Raw genomic sequence first — 21,716 nt, forward strand, 5'->3', positions numbered from 1 at the left:
ATATATTGCATCATCGGGTTTTGATGATTAATTATTGAAGTTGTTTATAAGGTTTGTTAGATAAACATTGGACAATCAAATTACATAACCGATTGTGTTTAAGTTATTAAGAATCGGTTTGTGTATAATCGATGATGTTTATTGGAAGCCAACTTAGGTTGTTATGGAGAGACACATCTTCTATTGAAAAGATATCGGATTTGATATATATTGATAATGCGTCTCCCTCTTGGAGTTTTAGATATATACACAATATACTCAAATTGGAAGTATACAGCGAGTTCAACCTCATTATACATACGAGGCAAATTGAAGATATAATCAGTAGATATATGCCTACAACAGATCGAATACATATGTGACTTATACAGTTCGAATCTCACATTCATATCTCTAATTCGATATTTATATATATCACCTTGTATGGTAAATTGTTGTATCCATAGAGCTTATAGAAGTAAAGCCATTTTGTAAATCATACTTAGACCTGATTAATATAACTGAGAATTTTGTGGCTGGGTTTTTCGCCTTCATAAGGAAGGTTTTCCCAAGGTATCTTGATGTTCATACTGTTCATTGTGGTGAATTTTGTTTCTGCTATAATCTGATCACTTAAATTTAACAAGGTGTCAGAGCCAGGTCCAAGCTAGGAGCCCCAAGCACACGAGAGGTGTGGCTTAAGGGGGGTGTTGGTGTTGGAAACAAGCCACACCCAGGCCGACGATGGACTAGTCCAAGAGGGGCCAGTAGCTCAGTGGTAGAGCACTCCAGCAGCGTATGGAAGGTGCTAGGTTCTACCTTGTCATGCGATTGGGGATCAAGTGATTGATAAAGACCTTGTCATGCTAGCCTTGAATGGTCTGCCTGATTCATGGGAGCCATTTATCCAAAGCATAAGTGGAAGATCCAAATTACCTAAGTTTGATCGACTCCGTGCAGATTGTATTCAAGAAGAATCAAGATTGACCGCTAGAGGAATTATCAAGAGTTCTCAAAATGAAGATACTCATGTTCTTGCCACTCAATCTACCAAGAAACGTAAGTATTGGAAGAAGGGCAACTTCAAAAGGGAATAGAGATTTCAAATCAGATTTTGCACCTGATTCTAGGAAGAGGAAGAGAAATCTCTCTCGCATCCAGTGTTTTAGATGTGACAAGTTTGCTCACTTTGCAAAGGATTGTTTGACAAGACCTAATCATCAAGGAGCAAACATCAATGAAGTCTCATCTCAGAAGGAGGTTGAAGATAACTCCCATGGTTTTCTTTTTTTATCAGCATTATCAAGCAATGTTCCTACGAACAGTCATACCTGGTTAATTGATAGTGGAGCCTCTCAACATATCACCGGTTATCGGGAGCACCTTTCTAATTTAGTGGAAAAAGAGTCACATCTTCAAGTTATTATTGGGGATGGTGCACGCTATTCCGTAAGAGGATTTGGTGCCACATCTCTAAACCTTGAATCTGGAGTTTCTCTACACCTAAGTGATGTGTTGTTCGTGCCAGGGATCAAGAGAAACCTTGTGTCTATTTCAGCCTTGGAGGATAAGGGATATCAAATTGCATTTCTGAAGGAAGAGTTCTTGCTTGGCCTAAGAACTCTAGCATCAAGATTGCTCGTGTGATAAAAAATCGACATGAGAGTTTGTATAAACTCTCCACTCTTCTAGTTCAAGCTCTCATTCATGATTCTTCCAATTCCAACGAACTTTGGCACTAAAGACTTGAACATCTCCACTTTAGGGCTCTTCCATCACTGGAAAAGATGGTAAAAGGTATTCCTAAACTTAATCATGTACATGATGGTACTTGTAAAGGTTGTCCTATGGGTAAAAATATTAAGAGTCCTTTTCATAGCAGTGAAAGTGGGTCTAAAGAAATTCAGATTTATGTGAACCAATGTTATTTCCATCCCTAAGTGGATGTTTATATTATGTAACTTTTATAGATGACTACTCTAGGAAGACTTGGATTTATTTCTTAAGGTCTAAAGAGTCTGATGAAGTCCTAGGTAGGTTTAAAGAGTTTAAAGCTCTTGTAGAAAATTTATCTGGAAAAAAAATTAAAATTTTAAGGTCTGATAATGGAGGTGAGTACACCTCGAGTAGCTTTCGTGATTTCTGTATTAAGGCAAGGATCAAGAGGGAGTTTTGTGTTCCTTACAACCCTCAACAAAATTGGGTTGCTGAAAGGAAGAACAGATCTATTGTTGAAGCAGCAAAAGCTATGATTCATGATCAAGACCTTCAAACTTTTATATGGGCAGAAGCCTCTAGAACAGCAGCGTATGTTCAGAACAGATGTCCTCATCGGATATTACAAAATATGACTCCTGAAGAAGCCTTTTCAAGTATCAAGCCTGATATCAACTACCTAAGAATATTTGGTTGTCCTGTGTATGTTCATATTCCCAAGGACAAGAGAACCAAGTTGGAACCTTCTGGCAAGAGAGGAATATTTGTGGGCTACAGTGAAACCTCCAAAGCCTACCGTATTTACATTCCTGGTCAGAAGCAAATAGAAGTTAGCAGGTATGTCACATTTGAGGAAGATGTTGCATTCAGGAAATCAAAGGGCTCATGCATGGAGATAGATGATGAGACTCCTCAAGACATGGATGTTGATCATGCTCCTGAGATTCAGTGGGAGACTACAAAACTTGATACGAGTGATGATCCAATTGAACCTTTGGATCCCACTGATGGGCCTAGAGATATTGTTGTGTCTCGAAAGAGACCTCTTTGAGCGAGAAACACTATGCATGAAGCAAAACAGTTTGCCACTCTTAGAGGCACATTCAGAGAAAGTAAAAGACCACAGAGATTTTCTAGTTATGTTGCATTAATGTGTAACTTATTGAATCTGAACCTTCTAGAGTAGAGGAAGCCTCAAAACAACAAGTTTGGAAAGATGCAATGGATGAGGAGTATCAATCCATACTCAAGAATAATGTGTGGGATATTGTGCCTAGACCGAAAGGGAAGTCTGTTGTATCTTCCAAGTGGTTGTACAAGATAAAGCATGCAATTGATGGTAGCATTGAAAAGTATAACGCTAGATTTGTGGCTCATGGGTTCTCTCAACAAGAGGGAATAGACTACGAAGAAACATTTGCTCCTGTTGCTCGCTATACTTCCATTAGAACCATCATTGCCATTGCAGCAGCTAAGGGATGGAAGTTGCATCAAATGGATGTGAAGACTACTTTTCTCAATGGTGTGATTGAAGAAGAGGTCTACATCGAGCAACTTGAGGGGTTCGTTATTCATGGAAAAGAGTCTCATGTGTGTAGGTTGAAGAAAGCCCTATATGGTCTTAAACAGGCTCCTCGGGCTTGGTATGAAAGAATTGACAGATACTTAGTGGGTTTGGGTTTCTGCAAGAATGATGCTGATCCAAACCTTTACTTCAAGGTATTCAATGGTGATATGTTGATCTAGGTACTTTATGTTGATGACCTATTTGTTACTAGAAAAGATCATCTCATTCATAGATGTAAGGAGTTGACTTCTGAATTCGAGATGAAGGACTTAGGACTCATGCACTTCTTTCTAGGGTTGGAAGTTTGGCAGAGGCCCAATGAGATTATCCTAAGTCAAGGAAAATACACCATCGATATCTTGAAGAGATTTGGTATGACAGATTGTAAATCTATGTCCACACCAATAGAAACTAACTTGAAGAAATTGAGGGAAGTTGCAGCTAGTTCAGATCTTGTGAACCCTACTATGTACAGGTAGTTGATTAGGTCCTTGATGTATCTAGTTAACACTAGACCAAATATTTGCTATGCAGTGAGTGTACTTAGCCAGTTCATGAGTGAACCTAGACAGATACATCTAGTTGCAGCCAAGCATATCTTGAGATACTTGCGTGGCACAGTTGGATATGGCTTCAAATACTCTTCCAGTGCGAACCTGATTCTTGAAGGATATTCTGATTTTGATTGGGCAGGGAGTGTCACTGATTGGAAGAGCACCTCTGGTTGTTGCTTCAGCTTGAGATCTGCTATGATTTCCTAGTGTAGCAGGAAGCAGTCTTCTATAGCCCTAAGCACGACAGAAGCAGAATACATTGCAACATGTGTGGCAACTCGAGAAGCAATGTGGCTTCGTAAGCTCCTTGCAAGATTGTTTGGACAATCATTGGAGCCTGCTACCATTCATTGTGATAATCAAAGTTATGTAAAGCTTTCTGTCAGTCTAGTGTTCCATGACAGAACAAAGCATGTTGAGATTCAGTACCACTACATCAGAGATATGGTACAGAGGAATGTTGTTCAGTTGAGATACATTTGTACTGAGGAACAGACGGCTGACATTCTCACCAAGCCTCTTGCGAAAGTGAAGTTAGTGCATTTTCGAGACAAGCATGGAGTTGTGGAGAATGAAGCCCTTACTGAAAGGGAGTATCAGCATCAATAATTACTTGATATGTATTGTTATGCATTTTTCTCTGTGAGAGAAGTTTGAGGTTTCAGCCCTTGTTATGCATTCTTCTATGTGAGAGAAGTTTGAGGTATCAGCCCTTGTTGTGCATTCTTCTCTGTGAGAGAAGTTTGAGGTTCCAGCCCTTGTTCCACCCTCTGCGAGTAGGTAAGGTGGATGTCATGTGAGAGACTCCATGACTTAGCATTTGTGTGTATTCACCCTCTGGGAGTAGCCATGGTGCTTGTGTTCATTTGTATTAAGAAGGATTCCTCCCTAGCTAAGAGGGAGTGTTGATGATGTAGTGTCAGAAGTAATCCTTCAGGGCCGATTAGTAGATACCAAATATGTGAATGGCCTATCGGCCTTACATATTTGGTAAACCAATTTACTTATGCATTGATATCGAATATATTGCATCATCGGGTTTTGATGATTAATTATTGAAGTTGTTTATCGGGTTTGTTAGATAAACATTGGACAATCAAATTACATAACCGATTGTGTTTAAGTTATTAATGAATCGGTTTGTGTATAATCGATGATGTTTATTGGAAGCCGACTTAGGTTGTTATGAAAAGACACGTCTTCTATTTAAAAGACATCGGATTTGATATATATTGATAATGTGTCTCCCTCTTGGAGTTTTAGATATATACAAAATATACTCAGATCGGAAGTATACAACAAGTTCAACCTCATTATACATACGAGGCAAATTGAAGATATAATCAGTAGATATATGCCTACAACAGATCGAATACATATGTAACTTATACAGTTTGAATCTCATATTCATATCTCTAATTCGATAATTAAATATATCACCTTCTATGGTAAATTGTTGTATCCATAGAGCTTTCAAAACTGAAGGCATTTTGTAAATCATACTCAGACTTGGTTAATATAACCGAGAATTTTGTGGCTGGGTTTTTCACATTCATAAGGAAGGTTTTCCCATTCATACTATTCATTGTGGTGAATTTTGTTTCTGCTATAATCTGATCACTTCAATTTAACAGACTGTTGTGTGAACCGTATATCTCTAAAAAGCATCAAATAAGTTTAACTAATTCAACATAGCTCTGGCCATTTCTCAGACTGTTCTATTTGTTCTTTCCACAACGCCATCTTGTTGTGGAGTTCTTATAGCTGAAAATTGTCTTCCTATCCCATGCTTTTCACAAAAATCCTCAAATTCATTGAAGGTGAATTCTACTTGTCTATTTGACCAAATGCATTTGATCTTAAAACCTAATTCATTCTCCACTAGGGCTTTGAATGACTTAAAGTTGTCAAGAGCTTCAAATTTCTATTTCAAAAATGTATCCCAAGTCATTTTAGAGTAATCATCAATTAATAACATAAGATACCTTTCTTCTTGCATGCTTCTTGTTCTGGTTGGAACACAAAGATATGTATGTAAAAGCTCCAACAGTTTTGATGCAAAATATTCCTTTGTTTTAAAACTCACTTTAGTTTGCTTCCCAAGTTGACATTGCTCACAAGTGATGATTGCAATCTTTGAGATCCTTGGCATATCTCTCACGACTTCCTTATGATTGATCTTGACAAGATTGTCAAAGTTTAGGTGCCCCATTTTCCTATGTCATAACCAACTCTCGCCTTCTTGTCGCATGAAACATTTTGGCTTTTAATTTCCATAAGGATGTAGAGATTATTAGATGTTACAAATGTTGGCATTTGTGTTGTCATTGATGTCAACCGGTATAGGAAGGCTACCGGTATAAAAGATGTATGTGCAGCACTATCATGGATGCATACAGGATGTGATATCTTTGATGTCACCTAGTGTTGCAGGCCACCGGTAAGGGAGAGAATGTCATTCAGTACAATGACCATTGGAGTAACCGGTACACAAGTTAGTGTTTGACTTGTGTGGAAAATATGGACAAGAGATCGGTATGATATAACAACCGGTAAACGATGACATTTGTGAGTGGGCAATATGTTGGGTTGTTGATTGTGATGAAAAGGCGGAATGCTATCAAGAATCACATCAACACCGGAGGAGAAGGATGTACAGGTCACCGGTATGCTGTGTGGATGCAAAACAGCAGGACTCCCACTTGACAAAGATGCAGTCACCAATTTGAAGAGATGACTAACAGTGAATGTGCCTCAACTGGATCACATGTGCCTATTTGAAGATATGCTACTCAAACAAGGAAGCCATATTGGTGCATAGTAGGATGCAGATGAAAAGGATCCACTCCCACCGGTAAGTGGAGCTTATCTCCTATTATGCAAAATGTGCATCATAGTTCTGTGAGATAAGACAGGAGAGTTAAAGGCGAGTGTTTGAAGGCTCACACCGGATCCATCGATGAATCACAAAGATGCCTCAGGTGCATGAAATCAGAGATGTGGACCAGATCAAAAAGAGTTGGCATGTTGTGCCACCAGGACAGAGAAAGGAAGAGTAAAGAAGTGATAGGTTTGTCACTTTGACAAACCAGTTGAGATATGGTTCGGGCTGATGATTAAGAAGGCAAGGCTGAGCAGCTGCAGATAGAGAGTGCAACCGGCATGAAAATGCCTAACATGGAAACAGTTGAAGGTTGATGACATGGTGTCATCAAGGTGTTTACCGGTAAGTATGTCCACCGGTAATGCGTACAAAGTGCAGATGCAAAAGACTCCCATCTAATGAGGATGTGCATAAGGTAGGTTAGCAAATGTGTTGACTGGTCGAGTGTTCCACCAGAAGAGAAGCCGAGTGCAAGGTAGAGAGCAGACAAGTTAGGGTATAACCAGCAGGATTTGTGAAACGATAGATGAATCCGGTATTGTGTGTTGGTCGATGACCGACACAGATGACCTAGCAAAGGTGGATGCCGACATAGTGGCCACGTGGAGGTGAAGTGGCAAGCACGCACAGGTCAGTGTGATGGGTCGGTGAGGTTGTTGCCGACTAAGTCTGCATTTATGGTCGACCCCGAAAATCATGGAAGTATTGCAAGGGTTTGCGGCTCGAGGTCAGACGGACAACAGAGATCTAGGCTGATTGCTTGACCAGATCGAGGCAAGTGAAGGGAACCACGAAACCATTCTTGGTGATCGACCAAGAAATCCGTTGACAGGTTAAAAGCAGACTGCTAAATGTGGAAGGCGTGATCAGGAAGGCACGACAATGGCAGGATTGATTGATGAGTTACAGTTCATCAATCTAGGTGATCAGATCTTGTGAGATCTGATTGGATGTGGTTTGCCTCGAGGTCGATGAGGAAACCCTAACCTCTTGAAGTTTGAATTGGTTTTTGGCGGGAAAACCAGTTTATAAATATGCAAGCCAAAATCGATGAAGGTTGTCGCTGGATGAGAGAGTATTGCTGTTGTAGAAGTGAAATCAATCAAGTGCTCACCAAGAGAAGAAGAAGAAGAAGAAGAAGAAGAGACTGAGTGTGAGGAAGAACAGGGTTGAAGTGTTCAACCAGCATCAGTGAGGCTACCGACAATCAGCCATTGAGTCTGACAGAGGAGTGAACCAACAGTGACCAAACCGGCAGAGAAGAGTTGCAGAAGAATGCAGAGAAGGCAAGGAGAAAACCGGCAGAGAGCAAAACTGGCAGAAGAGCAGAACCAGCAGGGAGAGTACCGGTAAAGAGAGAACCGACAAAAAAGAAGAAGAGATTGAACCGGTGTAGGTTGTAGCAGGAGAAAAGGTTGCAGCAGTGAGAGGGTGAGCAAAGAAGCGGCAGTGAACTGGATAGAAGATCCAGTAGAGTGATTTGCAGAAGAGTTACAAAATCCATTTGTAACAAGACTATTACTTTTGTATTTGAATATACTCATAGTAGACCACTGAGTTGGAACTTGGTGCGGGGGTTGTAGCTCCTTGGATTGGTGCCCTAAATCAAGGGTTGGTGCTCCTTGGGTTGGTGCCCTAAAATCAGGGGTTGGTGCTCCTTGGGTTGGTGCCCTAAATCATAGGTTGGTGCCCTAAACATTGTAATCAGAGATTCATTGTGAGGCTAGATTGGAGCAGTAGACTCCAGCCGCATTTCTCACCGAGGTTTTTCCCATCTTGGGTTTTCCTCGTATATGTTGGTGTTATGTGATGTCTCCTTCGTGTGTGAGTGCATTTGTGATTGTCTCCCATCTAACCGATAAGTCTACTTTCTGTTAGAACTGATAACCGGATACACACATAGGAGAGATAAAAGAGAAAAGTTTGCGAACCACTGATTCACCCCCCTCTCGGTGGTACATTGTGTCTAACAATATATGCATCTTCTATCAATTTTCTATCTTTCTTGATTTCACATCCTCCGGGATGAAATGTAAGAGTGTGCCCTTGATCACACAATTGACTTACACTTAGGAGATTCTTCTTCAACCCTTTGACATATAGGACATTCTCAATTTTTGTTTTTCCTTTGTCCAGACTAAGTGTCCCTTTCCCTTTTATATTTCTCTTAGTATTGTCTCCAAATTTCATTGTCCCTTCATCCGTTTATTCGAGAGTAAGAAATTTACTTTTGTCACCTGTCATGTGCCTTAAACAACCATTGTAAACATACCATCTATCTCATTTGTTTTGTGCATGTAGAGCTGTTTGAACAAACATGAAATCTTCTTTCTTTTCTTGCACCTACTTCTTCTTCCAAACCTCAGTTGATTCCTCATTTCTTTTGTCAAGAACATCCTCCTTGTTTTGTCTCGAAGGCTCAACAAAAATAGTTATGCAAAAACGTTGTGTTCAAAATTGTTGCATTTGTAGCATATAATGTTATAATCCATTAGAGAAGCAAATCAATTATATTTCTTTTTGGTGAAACCAAGATTATCCCTTGTACAACTTCTACAATCTACCGCTTTGTGACCAAAATGATTGCATGAAAAACAATAGCCATGAAAGGAATGACAGAACCTGGTTATATGTGGTTGTCTTTTACAAGAGGACCTTTTGGAGTTGTTCTTGTTTGCCTTTGGAGGTGGATTGTTCATTTGTGGGACTTTATTCTCCTCCTTGATCTCCTCTTTTTTGTTGTCTCCCTTTTGGTGGAACTCTTGAGAGCTTTGATGTAGCTTTTTGCCTTTTCTTCATTTTCTTTTGTGGCAGATTCGCAGCTTTAGAACTTGCAGCCTCCTTTGCCTTCTCTTGATATTCAACAAAACCAAGACCAGTCTAAATAAATGGTGACCTTTGTGAATTGATGATATCATCTAATATTTCAGTGCTTTTGTCAAACTTCAAGCTTCGATACTTGTTCAATGAATTTCTCCAACTCCTTTCTTAAAGAAACAATTTCAAGTTCTAGTTTTTCACAATCGGATTCCTTTTCCTTAAGCTAATTTCTTATAACCTCCTCAATCTGTTTTGCCTCTTCTAATTGTACTTTTAAATCTACAATCATCTTATCTGATTTTTCAAGATTTTGTTCTAGTTTTTCTCAGCTTCACTAGCCTCTTGAATTCGTACCTTTTGTTTCAAAATTATTTTCTTGAGCTTCAAATTTTCTCTGTAAGCATAATGGAGTTCTTCCTCAAGATCTGCTTCCTCTTCATCTTCATTGCACGTCTCTTTTTCTAGTTTTCCTTTGTCTTTATCATCCTCTACTTCCATTGCCATGAAGAGCATTTCTTCTCCATCACTGCTTGAACTTTCTTTGTTGCTTCCCTTTGATGAGCTATTGTTCGTCTTTGAATAAAGACTCTTTTTGTATTTGCAAGATTTCTTTTATTGACCTTGTTTGTGGTTCTTCTTATGATGCTTTCTTCCTTTCTTTATGTGGTGGTCCTCTTCATCCTCACTACTTGCATTCTTATCCTGTGGACATTTAGAAGCAAAATTTCCTATTTTACCACAATTAAAGCATTTGAATAGAAACTTACCTTGATATTTCCTAGATCCTTTCTTCAACCTTCTCAAGAAGTGACATTCTTCTTGATTCATTTCATTGCATGAACTCTCTTGGTTCACATAGCTTGTTCTGTCCTCTCCTTAATGCTTTAAAGATTGCCTCTCTTTTTTGATGGCTTGTCTTCAATCCTCGTTTCATAGGCAATAAGGATCCCATGCAACTTGTCGCTTGTAAATGTATCTAGATCTTTCATTTCTTCAATTGCTGAAACTTTGGAATCAAAACTTAAGGGCAAAGACCTTAGTACCTTTTCAACAATTATGGCTTCATCAACATCTTGACCGAATCCTTTGATTGTGTTCACAATCCAATCAACGTGAAACAAATAAGGGGCTATGTTCTCTTCTTTCATCTTAAGGCTTTTGAATGGGTTTGAAGCTTCTCCTTCTTCACTTTAACATCTCCTTCATAGATAATCTTCAACTTATCCCACATGTCCTTAGCTGATTTGCAATGCATAACCTTCACAAACTTGGATTTGGATAATCCACACAAAATTGCATGCTTAGATTTCGCATTATTCTCACTCTCTTTCTTCCTGCTTTGATCCGTTGTGGGAGTTGACGGGGGTGTGTAGCCATTTACCACCAATTCCCAAATATCATATCCTAGGGCATTCAAGTAGGTTTCCATCCTTATGCTCCAAAAGGCAGAATTTGTCCCACCAAATAATGGTGCCTTGTTTGATGAGAAAATATGTCCTTGCCCAACCACTATAGATCTACTTCCAAGTGTTAAGTTTAGTGATCAGATTAGATAAACAATAATTCACACAATTGCACAGATATTATCCTAGGAAAACCTTCCTCTTGAAGGTGAAAAAAACCCAGCAACAAAGTTCCTTATTATATTTATTAATATGCAAGATGTCTTTACAATAGATTTGCTTCACTCCTTGAAGCAGAATGAATCAATTGATTGCACAATCCAATCTGCAAATCACGAACTTGTGGAGAATTTATATGATCTACTGTATATAGATATATCACTGCTAATGGATGATTGACTTGTTGAAGAATACGATCTGCTTGTGTGATCCGAACTGCTGGAGGATAGTAATGATTAAATGCCTTGGAAGTGAAGAGGAACGGATCTATATATCCATGCATGGGTGATGCCAAGCAACACGCCTTCTCTAAAAGTCGGCTTATCATTAGTCAACACGCCTCTTCACCAAGTATCGGTCACATTATAGCTAACCCGTCTTTTCACCAAGGGTGGCGGGATTAACAATTAGTTAAGTTTACAAATACAAAATCGACAAGGATATATACATTAAATCGGTGCATATAAATCGATCCCATAAAATGTCTAAGGCCGGAAGGCCAATTAGACATTTAGATTTGCATTGTCGGTTTAGGGAAGAATACTAACCGGCGCTATAAACATCAACATCAAGTGGTTAGGCTACATCCGAAAACACTCACTCTAATACCAATTGAAAAGCACACAACTATACTGAGAGGGGGGATGAATCGGCATAATAACAAACTTTTACTTATCACAACTTGATTAGTCACAATAGCAATACTTGAAAACTTAATCAACCACAAATGCAAGATCTAGCAAGTAGAAACACGAGAACACATGATTTACATAGAAACCCTTGTGGGAGAAAACCATGGAAAAATATTGCTTATATTAGAAACTTCTTACAAATTTCATACGCACCAACCCACAAGAGACAACAATCCCCTTTAGATGTTTCATAGGCACCAACCCACTAGAGACATCAATCCCCACAACTTAGCACCAACTCAGCAAGAGACACCTATCTCTTTAAAAACGAGGCACCAACCTCCAAAAGAATAAAGTGAAAAGTTTTGGATCTTCTTCTTGAATTAGATCTGATCCTCTTTCACAAATCTACTCAAAAATTGCTTCTTAAATCTGTTTATGTTCTTCAAGAATCTCTGCTCATAGGTCTGAAATAATTCACCTTCAAGCTCTGCTCATACTCTTCAATAATTTCTGCTCATAAGGTCTGCAATAATCTTCAATAAAATCTGCTCATAGATCTGCAACAAACTTCAATAATAACTGCTCCTTAGATCTGCTCTAAGATCTGCTTAAAATCTGCTTTTAATAGTTAGAATATTCAATGAATTGCTTGAGAAAAGATCTTCAAATGAACTCTTATTTATACCAACCAAAACACCCCTTCACTAAACGGTCACATCTCTTCAAGCAGGTTGGCCAAGGAGAAGTAAGAATTTTATTTAATTTAAAATTTTGCCTCCCAAAATGAGCACCTATATTTATGAGCTCGACCCAATCAGAAATTTCAATTTCAATTTCAATTTACTTGCAGCCCATAGATTTGAGCGAATCACTCAAGGGGGGGGGCATCCATTATTAAAAGGATATTTAAAAGCCTTTTTAGAACCCATCAATGGGTTGGCCACATTAAAGAGAAATATTTTATAGTCTTTAATCCACAATATATCTCCTCCTTGCATGAAGGTGCCTTGATAATAGTGCCATAGATTTGGCACAAACTGACCTTCATCAAATACAACATGAAATGCACTTTGACATCAATGACAACAATTTCCAACAGTTTGTATTTTGTACACGATTTCTATGCTCCGAATAAAGCAAACATATAGCATATAGGTACATTGTTTTCTTTGCATAGAACTTCCATTTTGTTGCTTCATAGAAGTGATGTCTGGTTGAGCACTTTCCTTGAATTTCAGTCACGTACATATTCAAATCAGCAACAAAATATTTTATGTATATGCGTAGTGAATTGCGTCAACTATAAGTTGTGAAGTATAAGATTTGTGTTTTATTGTAGCATTCATTATATGTTAACTGTATACTGACGCTCTCATTCCCAAACCCGGAGAAGGGAGTCCTGGACAAGAAGCAACACTTTAGGAACTTTAGTCGAGGATACTGCACCTTGGACACTGCCGATTGTTTTGACAGATGGATGTTTTAAGTTGTGTTAAAGTTACTTCCAAAAATAAGAAGTGAAACTCTGGCACAGTAATTCAAATAAATTATTTCCAACATAGTGTTTGCATGTGCATGTGTCAATAGCCATTCATATGTGCACAATGCATACCCACAGACAGCAAAGTGTGATCAAACTTGATCTCATGGCCTAAATATTTCAGCAAACAATTTACTCAAGTGAGATTCATTGAATAGAATAGCAACGTGAAGCTAACACAGTATGCCTTTGCCTAAGCTTGTTGTTTACAGGCTTAACATCTATTTTTTAGAGCCTGTGGTCATCAAGAACTGTATTGCAACTAATGGTCCCATGAAATAAAGTACAATTAGAAAAGAAAGAGAACCTGTTAAAGTTAGAACCAGAAAGACAAAAAACTCAGAAATCTAAAACTTAGAAAACTCATAAGAAAAAGATAGACACAATTTTATCCTGGGAAAACCCTCCACCTGAGGGTGAAAAACCTAGCCACGCCAAAAATGAACCTTTTATTAATGTCACAAATCTCATACAATACTCACAAGATTAAGTAAGCAAAGAACTAAAAACGATTGTTAGCATTTAACAATCCACAGTAGAATCTGAAAACTGTTCAAGAATGACTGAAACTTCTACAAGACAAATAACATATAAAACAACCTGCAACAAGGATAATCATCACCAATAGAATACGAAGAGTTGAAAAGATACAAAATTACTGAAGAAGATACTGAAGCGTTGAATAAGAGCCTGACAAGAAACTCATCATATCAATACGATCGCAAATGCATATGATCAATATGATCTCACTGAAGAACTTCATGCACCACAAAATCAAATCGCAACACGTCTATATGGACACGACAAAGCTTGAAGAATACCTAAGGCGGTGGAATATGAAATGCCCATGCCGACAATTACCATTCATCCTGCTTCAAAAACCGTTACCAAGAAGAGTTGCATAGTTGTAGACACCGTCACACCTCTCGACGGAAGAAAAACGATAAAGGAGGAAGACGCAATCATTAAGCATGAGGCTCCCATGAGTCATACTCAATACACAAGGACGGTGACAGATATCAAAGCTCGTTACACTTCCAGCTTAGAAAAAATCAATATTATCAAACAGTAGAACGAACTGAGAAGAGCTCATACACGATAAATGAAAAACATCAGCAATACGATTTCACAACCATCGCAGGAATAATGACGTCTCTTGCTGCTATCAACATTAACACTCCCTCTTAGCAAAGGAGATATCATTAGATGAAGATTCAAAACATGACAAACACAATGGCTACACCCATATGTGTAAGAAGAAAACAAAACTTTATCACGGATTCTCTCAACGTGATAACATCATGGATTCACTCAACATATTGTTCACCATGGCTACACCCATGAGTGAAATAAACACAAGCTCTCATCACGGAGTCACTCAACGTGATGTTGTCATGGAGTCTCTCAACATGACATACATTATGGCTACTCCCATGAGTGGAAAGAGAAACAAGGGCTTTCACCTCAAATTTCTCCATCACAAAGAAAAATGCATTACAACATAAAATGAGAATCACTGGAGCTGAGACTCTCTCTCAACAAGAGCATCATTCTCCACAATGCCAAACTTGTCTCTAAAATACGAAAACTTCACTCTAGGAAGTGGCTTGGTGAGAATGTCAGTTGTCTACTCATCTGTGCAAATGTACTAGAGCTCAACTACTTTCCTTTGAACCATATCTCTTAAATAAAGATACTTGATTATCTTTCATCTCGAATTCCGAAGCTAACTCTTCCTTACATTTAGAAATAAGATCATTCTCTCCAGTAAGAAATAAATCAACATAAACAACTAAAATTAATGCTTTATCATCAATTACCTTAAAGTAGATATTTGGATTTGCATCATTTTTGAGGAAACCCAAGCACAGTAAATAATGATCAATTATTTCATACCATGCACACAAAGCTTGCTTAAGGCCATACAAAGCCTTTTTCAATCTGCATACATGTGATTCTTTCTCATGAATCACAAAACCATCTGGCTGCTCAATAAATACCCCTTCTTCAATTACACCATTCAGGAATATTGTCTTTACATCCATCTGATGAAGTTTCCATCTTTTAACTGTTGCAATAGCAATGGTAGTTCTGATTGAAGTGTACCGAGATACAAGAGCAAAAGTCTCCTCATAGTCTATACCTTCCTTTTGAGAAAACCCTCTAGCTACGAATCTTGCTTTATGTTTTTCAACACTTCCATCAACTGCATGTTTAATTTTGAACAACCACTTAGAAGAAACAACAAATTTACCTTGAGGTCTAGGAACTATATCCCAAACGTCATTCTTGATGATAGATTGATATTCTTCCAACATTGCATCTCTCCATACTTGTTGTTTTGAAGCCACTTCAAAACTTGAAGGCTTGGATTCAATAATATGACTCATTAAAGCAACATATCCTACAAACTTATGAGGTCTCTTACTTTCTCTGAAAGTACCACAAGGGGCTGAATATTTTTCAGCCTCTTGCATAGTATGCTTGGCCCACAAAGGTCTCTTCTTGTCACATGAAACATTACTTGGTTCAGCAGAGGTATCTACAAGTTCAACAGAATCAATATGATCTTCTAATTCAGGAGTCTCCCTTTGAATCTCAAAAGGGGAATCAGGGGCAGCAAGCTACATCTTTTGCAAGCTACATCTTCTTCAAATGAAACATCTCTATTGATTTCAATCTATTTTTTACCCGAAATGTAGACTCTATAAGCTTTTGAGGATTCACTGCAACCAACAAAAAATCCCTTCTTACCTGAAGGTTCTAACTTAGACCTTTTATCTTTAGGTACATGAATGTAAACTGGACACCCAAAAATTCTGAGATGACTAACTTCTAGTTTAGTACCTGTGAATGCTTCTTTAGGAGTCATTTTGTCTAGAATTTGATGTGGACTACGATTCTGAACATAAACAGCTGTCCTACAAGCTTCTGCCCAAAGAAAGATTTGAAGGCCTTGATCATGGATCATAGCTTTCGCTGCCTCAACAATAGACCTGTTTTTTCTTTCAGCAATACCATTTTGTTGAGGATTATAAGGGACACAAAACTCCCTCTTAATCCTAGCTTCATATTCATAAATTTTGAAACAAACCAGAAGTATATTCACCCCCATTGTCAAATCTTAAAACTTTGATCCTCTTATCAAACAAATTCTCTACTTGAGCTTTGAACACTTTAAATCTAGACAACACTTCATCAAATTCTTTAGATTTCAGAAAATAAATCCATGTCTTACAAGAAAAGTCATCAATGAAAGTAACATAGTACCAAAAACCACTTAAAGAAGCAACAGGCATAGAACCACACAAGTCAGAATGAATCAACTCTAGAATTTCTTTTGCTCTACTTTCACTAGAGTGAAAAGGACTTTTAATATTCTTACCTAGAGCACAACCTTTGCAGACACCATCATGATCTTGATTGAGCTTAGGAAGACCAATGACCATCATCTCCATGGAGGAAAGAGTTCTAAAATTTAGATGAGCAAATCTTTTATGCCACAACTCATTAGAGGTCATGGAATCATGTGCTAAGGCATGAATAGGACAAGTTGAAAGTCTATATAGACTCTCATGACGAACATCAATTTCACGAGCCGTCCTAATGCTAGTGTTCTTCTTCCATACAAGAACTTTACCTTCAGCAAATGCAACTTTATATCCTTTATCTTCCAACGCTGAAATAGAAATCAGATTTCTCTTGATTCCAAGAACAAATAGCACATCACTCAGATGAAGAAGAATTTCTTAATCTAAATGAAAGGATGTGGTTCCAGATAACAAGCATCATCACCAATGATAACATGCAAATGAGAATCCTTTTCAATCAGATTAGAGAGATGTTCACGATATCCAATAATATGACGAGAAGCTCCACTGTCAATCAGCCAAGTAGAACTATCAGAGGGAACATTACTTGAAAGAGCAGAAATAAATAAGAAACCCTCTGAATTTTCACTTGATTCTCTATGAGGAGAAGTATTTTCAATATTTGTGGCAGCAACTTGATGCTTAGGTCTCTAAAGACATTCTCTAGCAAAGTGACCAAACTTGTCACATCTGAAGCACTGAACCCTTGAGAGATCCCTCCTCTTCTTAGGTTCAAGAGCTGAATCGGAATTCCTATCTCTATTCCTTTTGAAATTTCCTTTCCTTCCTTTCCTTTTAGAAGTATGGGCAACAAAAACATGATCTTCTTCATGATGAGATTTTTTCTCAATTCCTCTTGCCTCCAATCTGCATTCCTCTTGAATACAATCAGCTCTCAAACGATCAAACTTGGGTAGTTCATTTATTCCACTATGCCTTGAATGAAAGATTCCCAAGAGTGGGGAAGGTCATTCATGGCCAACATAACTAGGTCTTTATCCTCAATAGAATCTCCAATAGCATTGAGTTGATCCTTCAATTCTGTAATCTTCATAAAGAAAGAAACAACAGATTCACCTCTAGCCATTTTAATATGAAGGAGTTGTCGTCTCAAAGCTAGAGCTCTACTAGTGTTGTTGAATTCATACAAGCTTTGGAGGCACTCGAACATCTCTTTGGCTGAACCCAACTTGGATATAATAGGTACTAGATAATCCTTAACATAATCAATTAGTATCTTTCTTGCCATGAAATTATTCTTTCTCCATTGTGCTTTCTCAGAGTCATTCGACGGTTCATCTACAACAGACTTCACAAAGTTGAGAAGATCATTCTCTTCAAGCATAATAAGAACTCTGAATTTCCATGAGGTATAATTAGCTGCACCATCCAACCTATCTTCAACTTTGAGTCCATTCACCATCATTGAAAAATGAAATAAACAAGCTAAGCTTAAGCAAAGAATATTTCAAAGCTAAGCAATTTGGTTTCGGGATCTTTTCTTTAGACCCGCTCTAATACCATGTTAAAGTTAGAACCAGAAAGACAAAAAAACTCAAAAATCTGAAACTTAGAAAACTCATAAGAACAAGATAGACACAATTTCCTGAGGGTGAAAAACCCAGCCACGCCAAAAATGAACCTTTTATTATTGTCACAAATCTGATACAATGCTCACAAGATTAAGTAAGCAAAGAACTAAACATGATTGTTAGCATTTAACAATCCACAGTAGAATTTGAAAACTGTTAAAGTATAACTGAAACTTCTACAAGACAAATAACATATAAACTTCCTGCAATGGGGATAATCATTCACCAATAGAATGATTATAACTGAAACTTCTACAAGACAAATAACATATAAACTTCCTGCAATACGATGAGCTGAAAAGATACAAAATTACTGAAGAAGATATTGAAGCGCTGAATAAAAGCCTGACAAGAAACTCATCATATCAATGATCACAGATGCATATGATCAATATGATCTCACTGAAGAACTTCATGCACCACAAAATTAAATCGCAACACGTCTATACGGACACAACAAAACTTGAAGAATATCTATGGCGGTGGAATATGAAAAGCCCATGCCGGCAGTTACCATTCATCCCGCTTCAAAAACCGTTACCAAGAAGAGTTGCATAGCTGTAGACACCATCACACCTCTTGACAGAAGAAAAACGATAAAGGAGGAAGACGCAATCATTAAGCACGAGGCTCCCATGAGTCGTAGTCAATACACAAGGGCGGTGACAGATATCAAAGCTCGTTACACTTCCAGCTTAGCAAAATTCAATAATATCGAACAGTAGAACGAACTGAGAAGAGCTCATACACGATAAATGAAAAACATCAGCAATACAGTTTCACAACTATCGCAGGAATAATGACATCTCCTGCTGCTATCAACATTAACAGAACCATGGTTATTGGGGGCCTAACTCCAGATATCCAAATCATGTGAACCATATGTCCCAGGGGAAAGGAATATCTGGCAAGCAAGCTGCACTACATTAATGGTACAAATCCATTCCCACAAGTGTCATGATGTGGTGCGCTTTGTACCACATGTATTTGAACTCTGAGCTTGAGCCAGTGAGGGTCAGGGGTCAAAAATCTATTCATGCTTATTAGGATGGCAGAGTTCAAAAGCTTCGCTATGAAGAAACTATCCACCAAGGAATATGCACAGTTCACCTGAGGCCAGATTATTTGGGCAAGAAATACATCTCATTGTCAAAGGAACCATCTCAACCTTGTCAATAGTGGTAAAAGTCAAGAGCATCTATAGTCTCAAAGATATTGCTGAATTAAACACCACTAATTATTAGACTGTACCTACTTTCACAGCAAATGTTTACAGACATAAAAACAATGAATAAGCATAGTCATTTCATGAAGGAAGCAAATTTCGGCAGATGCAATTTTTGGATTCCACCAAGACAGAAATTAAAACCTTGAAAACATATTTTATAGAAAAGGGCAATTTAGTTTAAGGGTTAGTAAAAGTGAGCGTAACCTTAAGATCATGGGTGAGGTTCAAAAATTCTCCTCACAACAAAAAACCGGTCCATAAGACTAGAGGACATGTGGCAAGATTGTTGCAATGTAATTATCTAAGTTCAAATCCTCCTTACACACAGCCATAATTCTAGTGAAAATGTGGTAAGATTGTGTGCTACCCAATGCGATCCAAGCTTACCATGCACCACGTTAAAGCAACAGATAAAAATACCCAAGATCTACCCAGCTTTTTAAGAAAATAATCAAGGCTACCTTAAGAATTTCAAGCTGCCTCTTACCTCACCCAGGATTGACTAGGGTTAAAAAAAAATTAATTCCTAAATGCATGAATTGAATTCGCTTTAAAGCTTCAATACATTTTTAAGTTATTTTTTCAAAGTTCAACAGTGACCTTGTGTTGCACTGATGGATGCTATACTGATAATGCCGGCCACCAACAAAGAACTAAGTTTGTGGTTCCTTTGCTCCTTTTGAAACCCTTCTCCTTTGTTCAAACAAGCTCCATTCCCTGATACAAAATCTCCATATGGGCTTGACCCGGCGATTACTGTAACTGCATTTCGAAATAAACAGGGCCACAACATAATGCATACCTTGACAACAAAGCACAGAGTAAGGTCTGGAAATACGTGTGGAAAACCGGGATGTTGGGTTCTGTTAACAAAGACAAAGTATTAATAGCATTGTCATTTGATTCAATGAGCCATGCATTGAATTGATGAAGTGTGAAGCAAAGAAGAAAGCATACCTTGGACAGCAGACAAGGATGTTTTAGAACAGGGCAAGTAATACACACCATTGTATTCAATGTGTTTTTCCAATGAGATGACGACTTCGGTCTTTCTTCAGGGCAACAATCAAAAACAAATTGATGGATAGATTCTTTGAGAACTGCTAACAGGGCCTTCTAATTTGAATGCAGAAGTGTGTGTTTCAGATTTTCGCTCATATATATCTTGAAGAGATGAAATGTGCATACTTACACATTTCTCCTCTGTTTGGGCTCACTTCGGCTCTTGTCCATTATCTGACGATTAGTGTTTGGATAACATATTTTAGTTTTATTTAGTGTTTGCCTCTTAATTAAGGCTGGGCTGTTTTTTTAATCAAAAATATATTTTAGTTTGTTTTTTAATAAGTATGGGAAAAAAAAGGAAGCAAAATGAAATGAAATGTTGAGAAAAAAAATTGTGAAGTGACATGTCATTTTTTTAATTTCTTTTAAGTTTGTTTTCAATTTTAGAGTAATTACCTTTTATTAAAATAAATAAATATTTTGATTTATTATTTTTTCATAATTAAAAATTTGTATGAGAACACTCCAACTTATTTAAAACTAAAGAGAAATTGAAGACATGGATTATGTCAAGCATATATGGAATATTATGATCCTCATTTCTTAAAGATAGAATTTTAATCTCAATTTATAATTCAAAATAAACCAATAAGGTACAATAAAAACAAATATGTAGCATTGAGACACTTTTTCAAAGATTTTTTTTTATTTTCAATATTTTAAGAATTTTTATTAATTATTGCTTGTGTAGTGTTGGTGATTTTAATTTTTTTGTGTTTTTGTTCTATTTTAAAAATTCAATATTTTTTGTGTTTCATAAATTTGTTGTGTTCAATACAAAGTGAAAGTGCTTTCATCATATGTATTTATCATAATATTTTGCATTTTTGTGGTATTTGTGTTTATCACAATATTCTCATTTTCATTGCAAAAAATCATTTTGTGAGAAAAAAATGATATTACATGTAGTAGCTATTTTATTATTTTTAATCATACACGAATTACTTTGAAATTGTGTGATCTAATTCATTTTCAAGAGCCCTAAATTTATATTGTTGTAACAAAACTCTAACAAAATAGTTCTTAGACCCTCTTTATGTTATCATTTCAATTGAATTGTGAAATGTTGTATCAATATACCAACTTATTCTATTCAAGCTACCATTACCCTAGATATCTACTAAAGTGAACACAAGAAAGAGG

The 21,716-nt window shown here is 37.4% G+C and overlaps 1 protein-coding gene across 2 annotated transcripts in view; it reads right to left on the reverse strand.

The window, feature by feature from the left end:
* The window catches only part of LOC131070568 (cytochrome c6, chloroplastic), a 73,180-nt gene extending 52,417 nt beyond the window's left edge, over positions 1–20,763 (reverse strand). The window contains exons 1-3 of one of the 2 annotated variants that reach the window (XM_058006142.2): positions 20,466–20,763; positions 20,311–20,371; positions 20,109–20,225 (exon numbers count right to left, since the gene is read on the reverse strand). In XM_058006142.2, the coding sequence (XP_057862125.2) occupies positions 20,109–20,225; positions 20,311–20,371; positions 20,466–20,516 (229 nt within the window). In that variant the 5' untranslated portion in view covers positions 20,517–20,763. The remainder of the gene's footprint in view (positions 1–20,108; positions 20,226–20,310; positions 20,372–20,465) is intronic. The other variant, XM_058006143.2, reaches the window with a different exon arrangement.
* Between the last annotated feature and the right edge of the window lie 953 nt (positions 20,764–21,716).

The sequence above is a fragment of the Cryptomeria japonica genome, chromosome 2, assembly GCF_030272615.1.
Source record: "Cryptomeria japonica chromosome 2, Sugi_1.0, whole genome shotgun sequence".
NCBI classification, from domain to species: domain Eukaryota; kingdom Viridiplantae; phylum Streptophyta; class Pinopsida; order Cupressales; family Cupressaceae; genus Cryptomeria; species Cryptomeria japonica.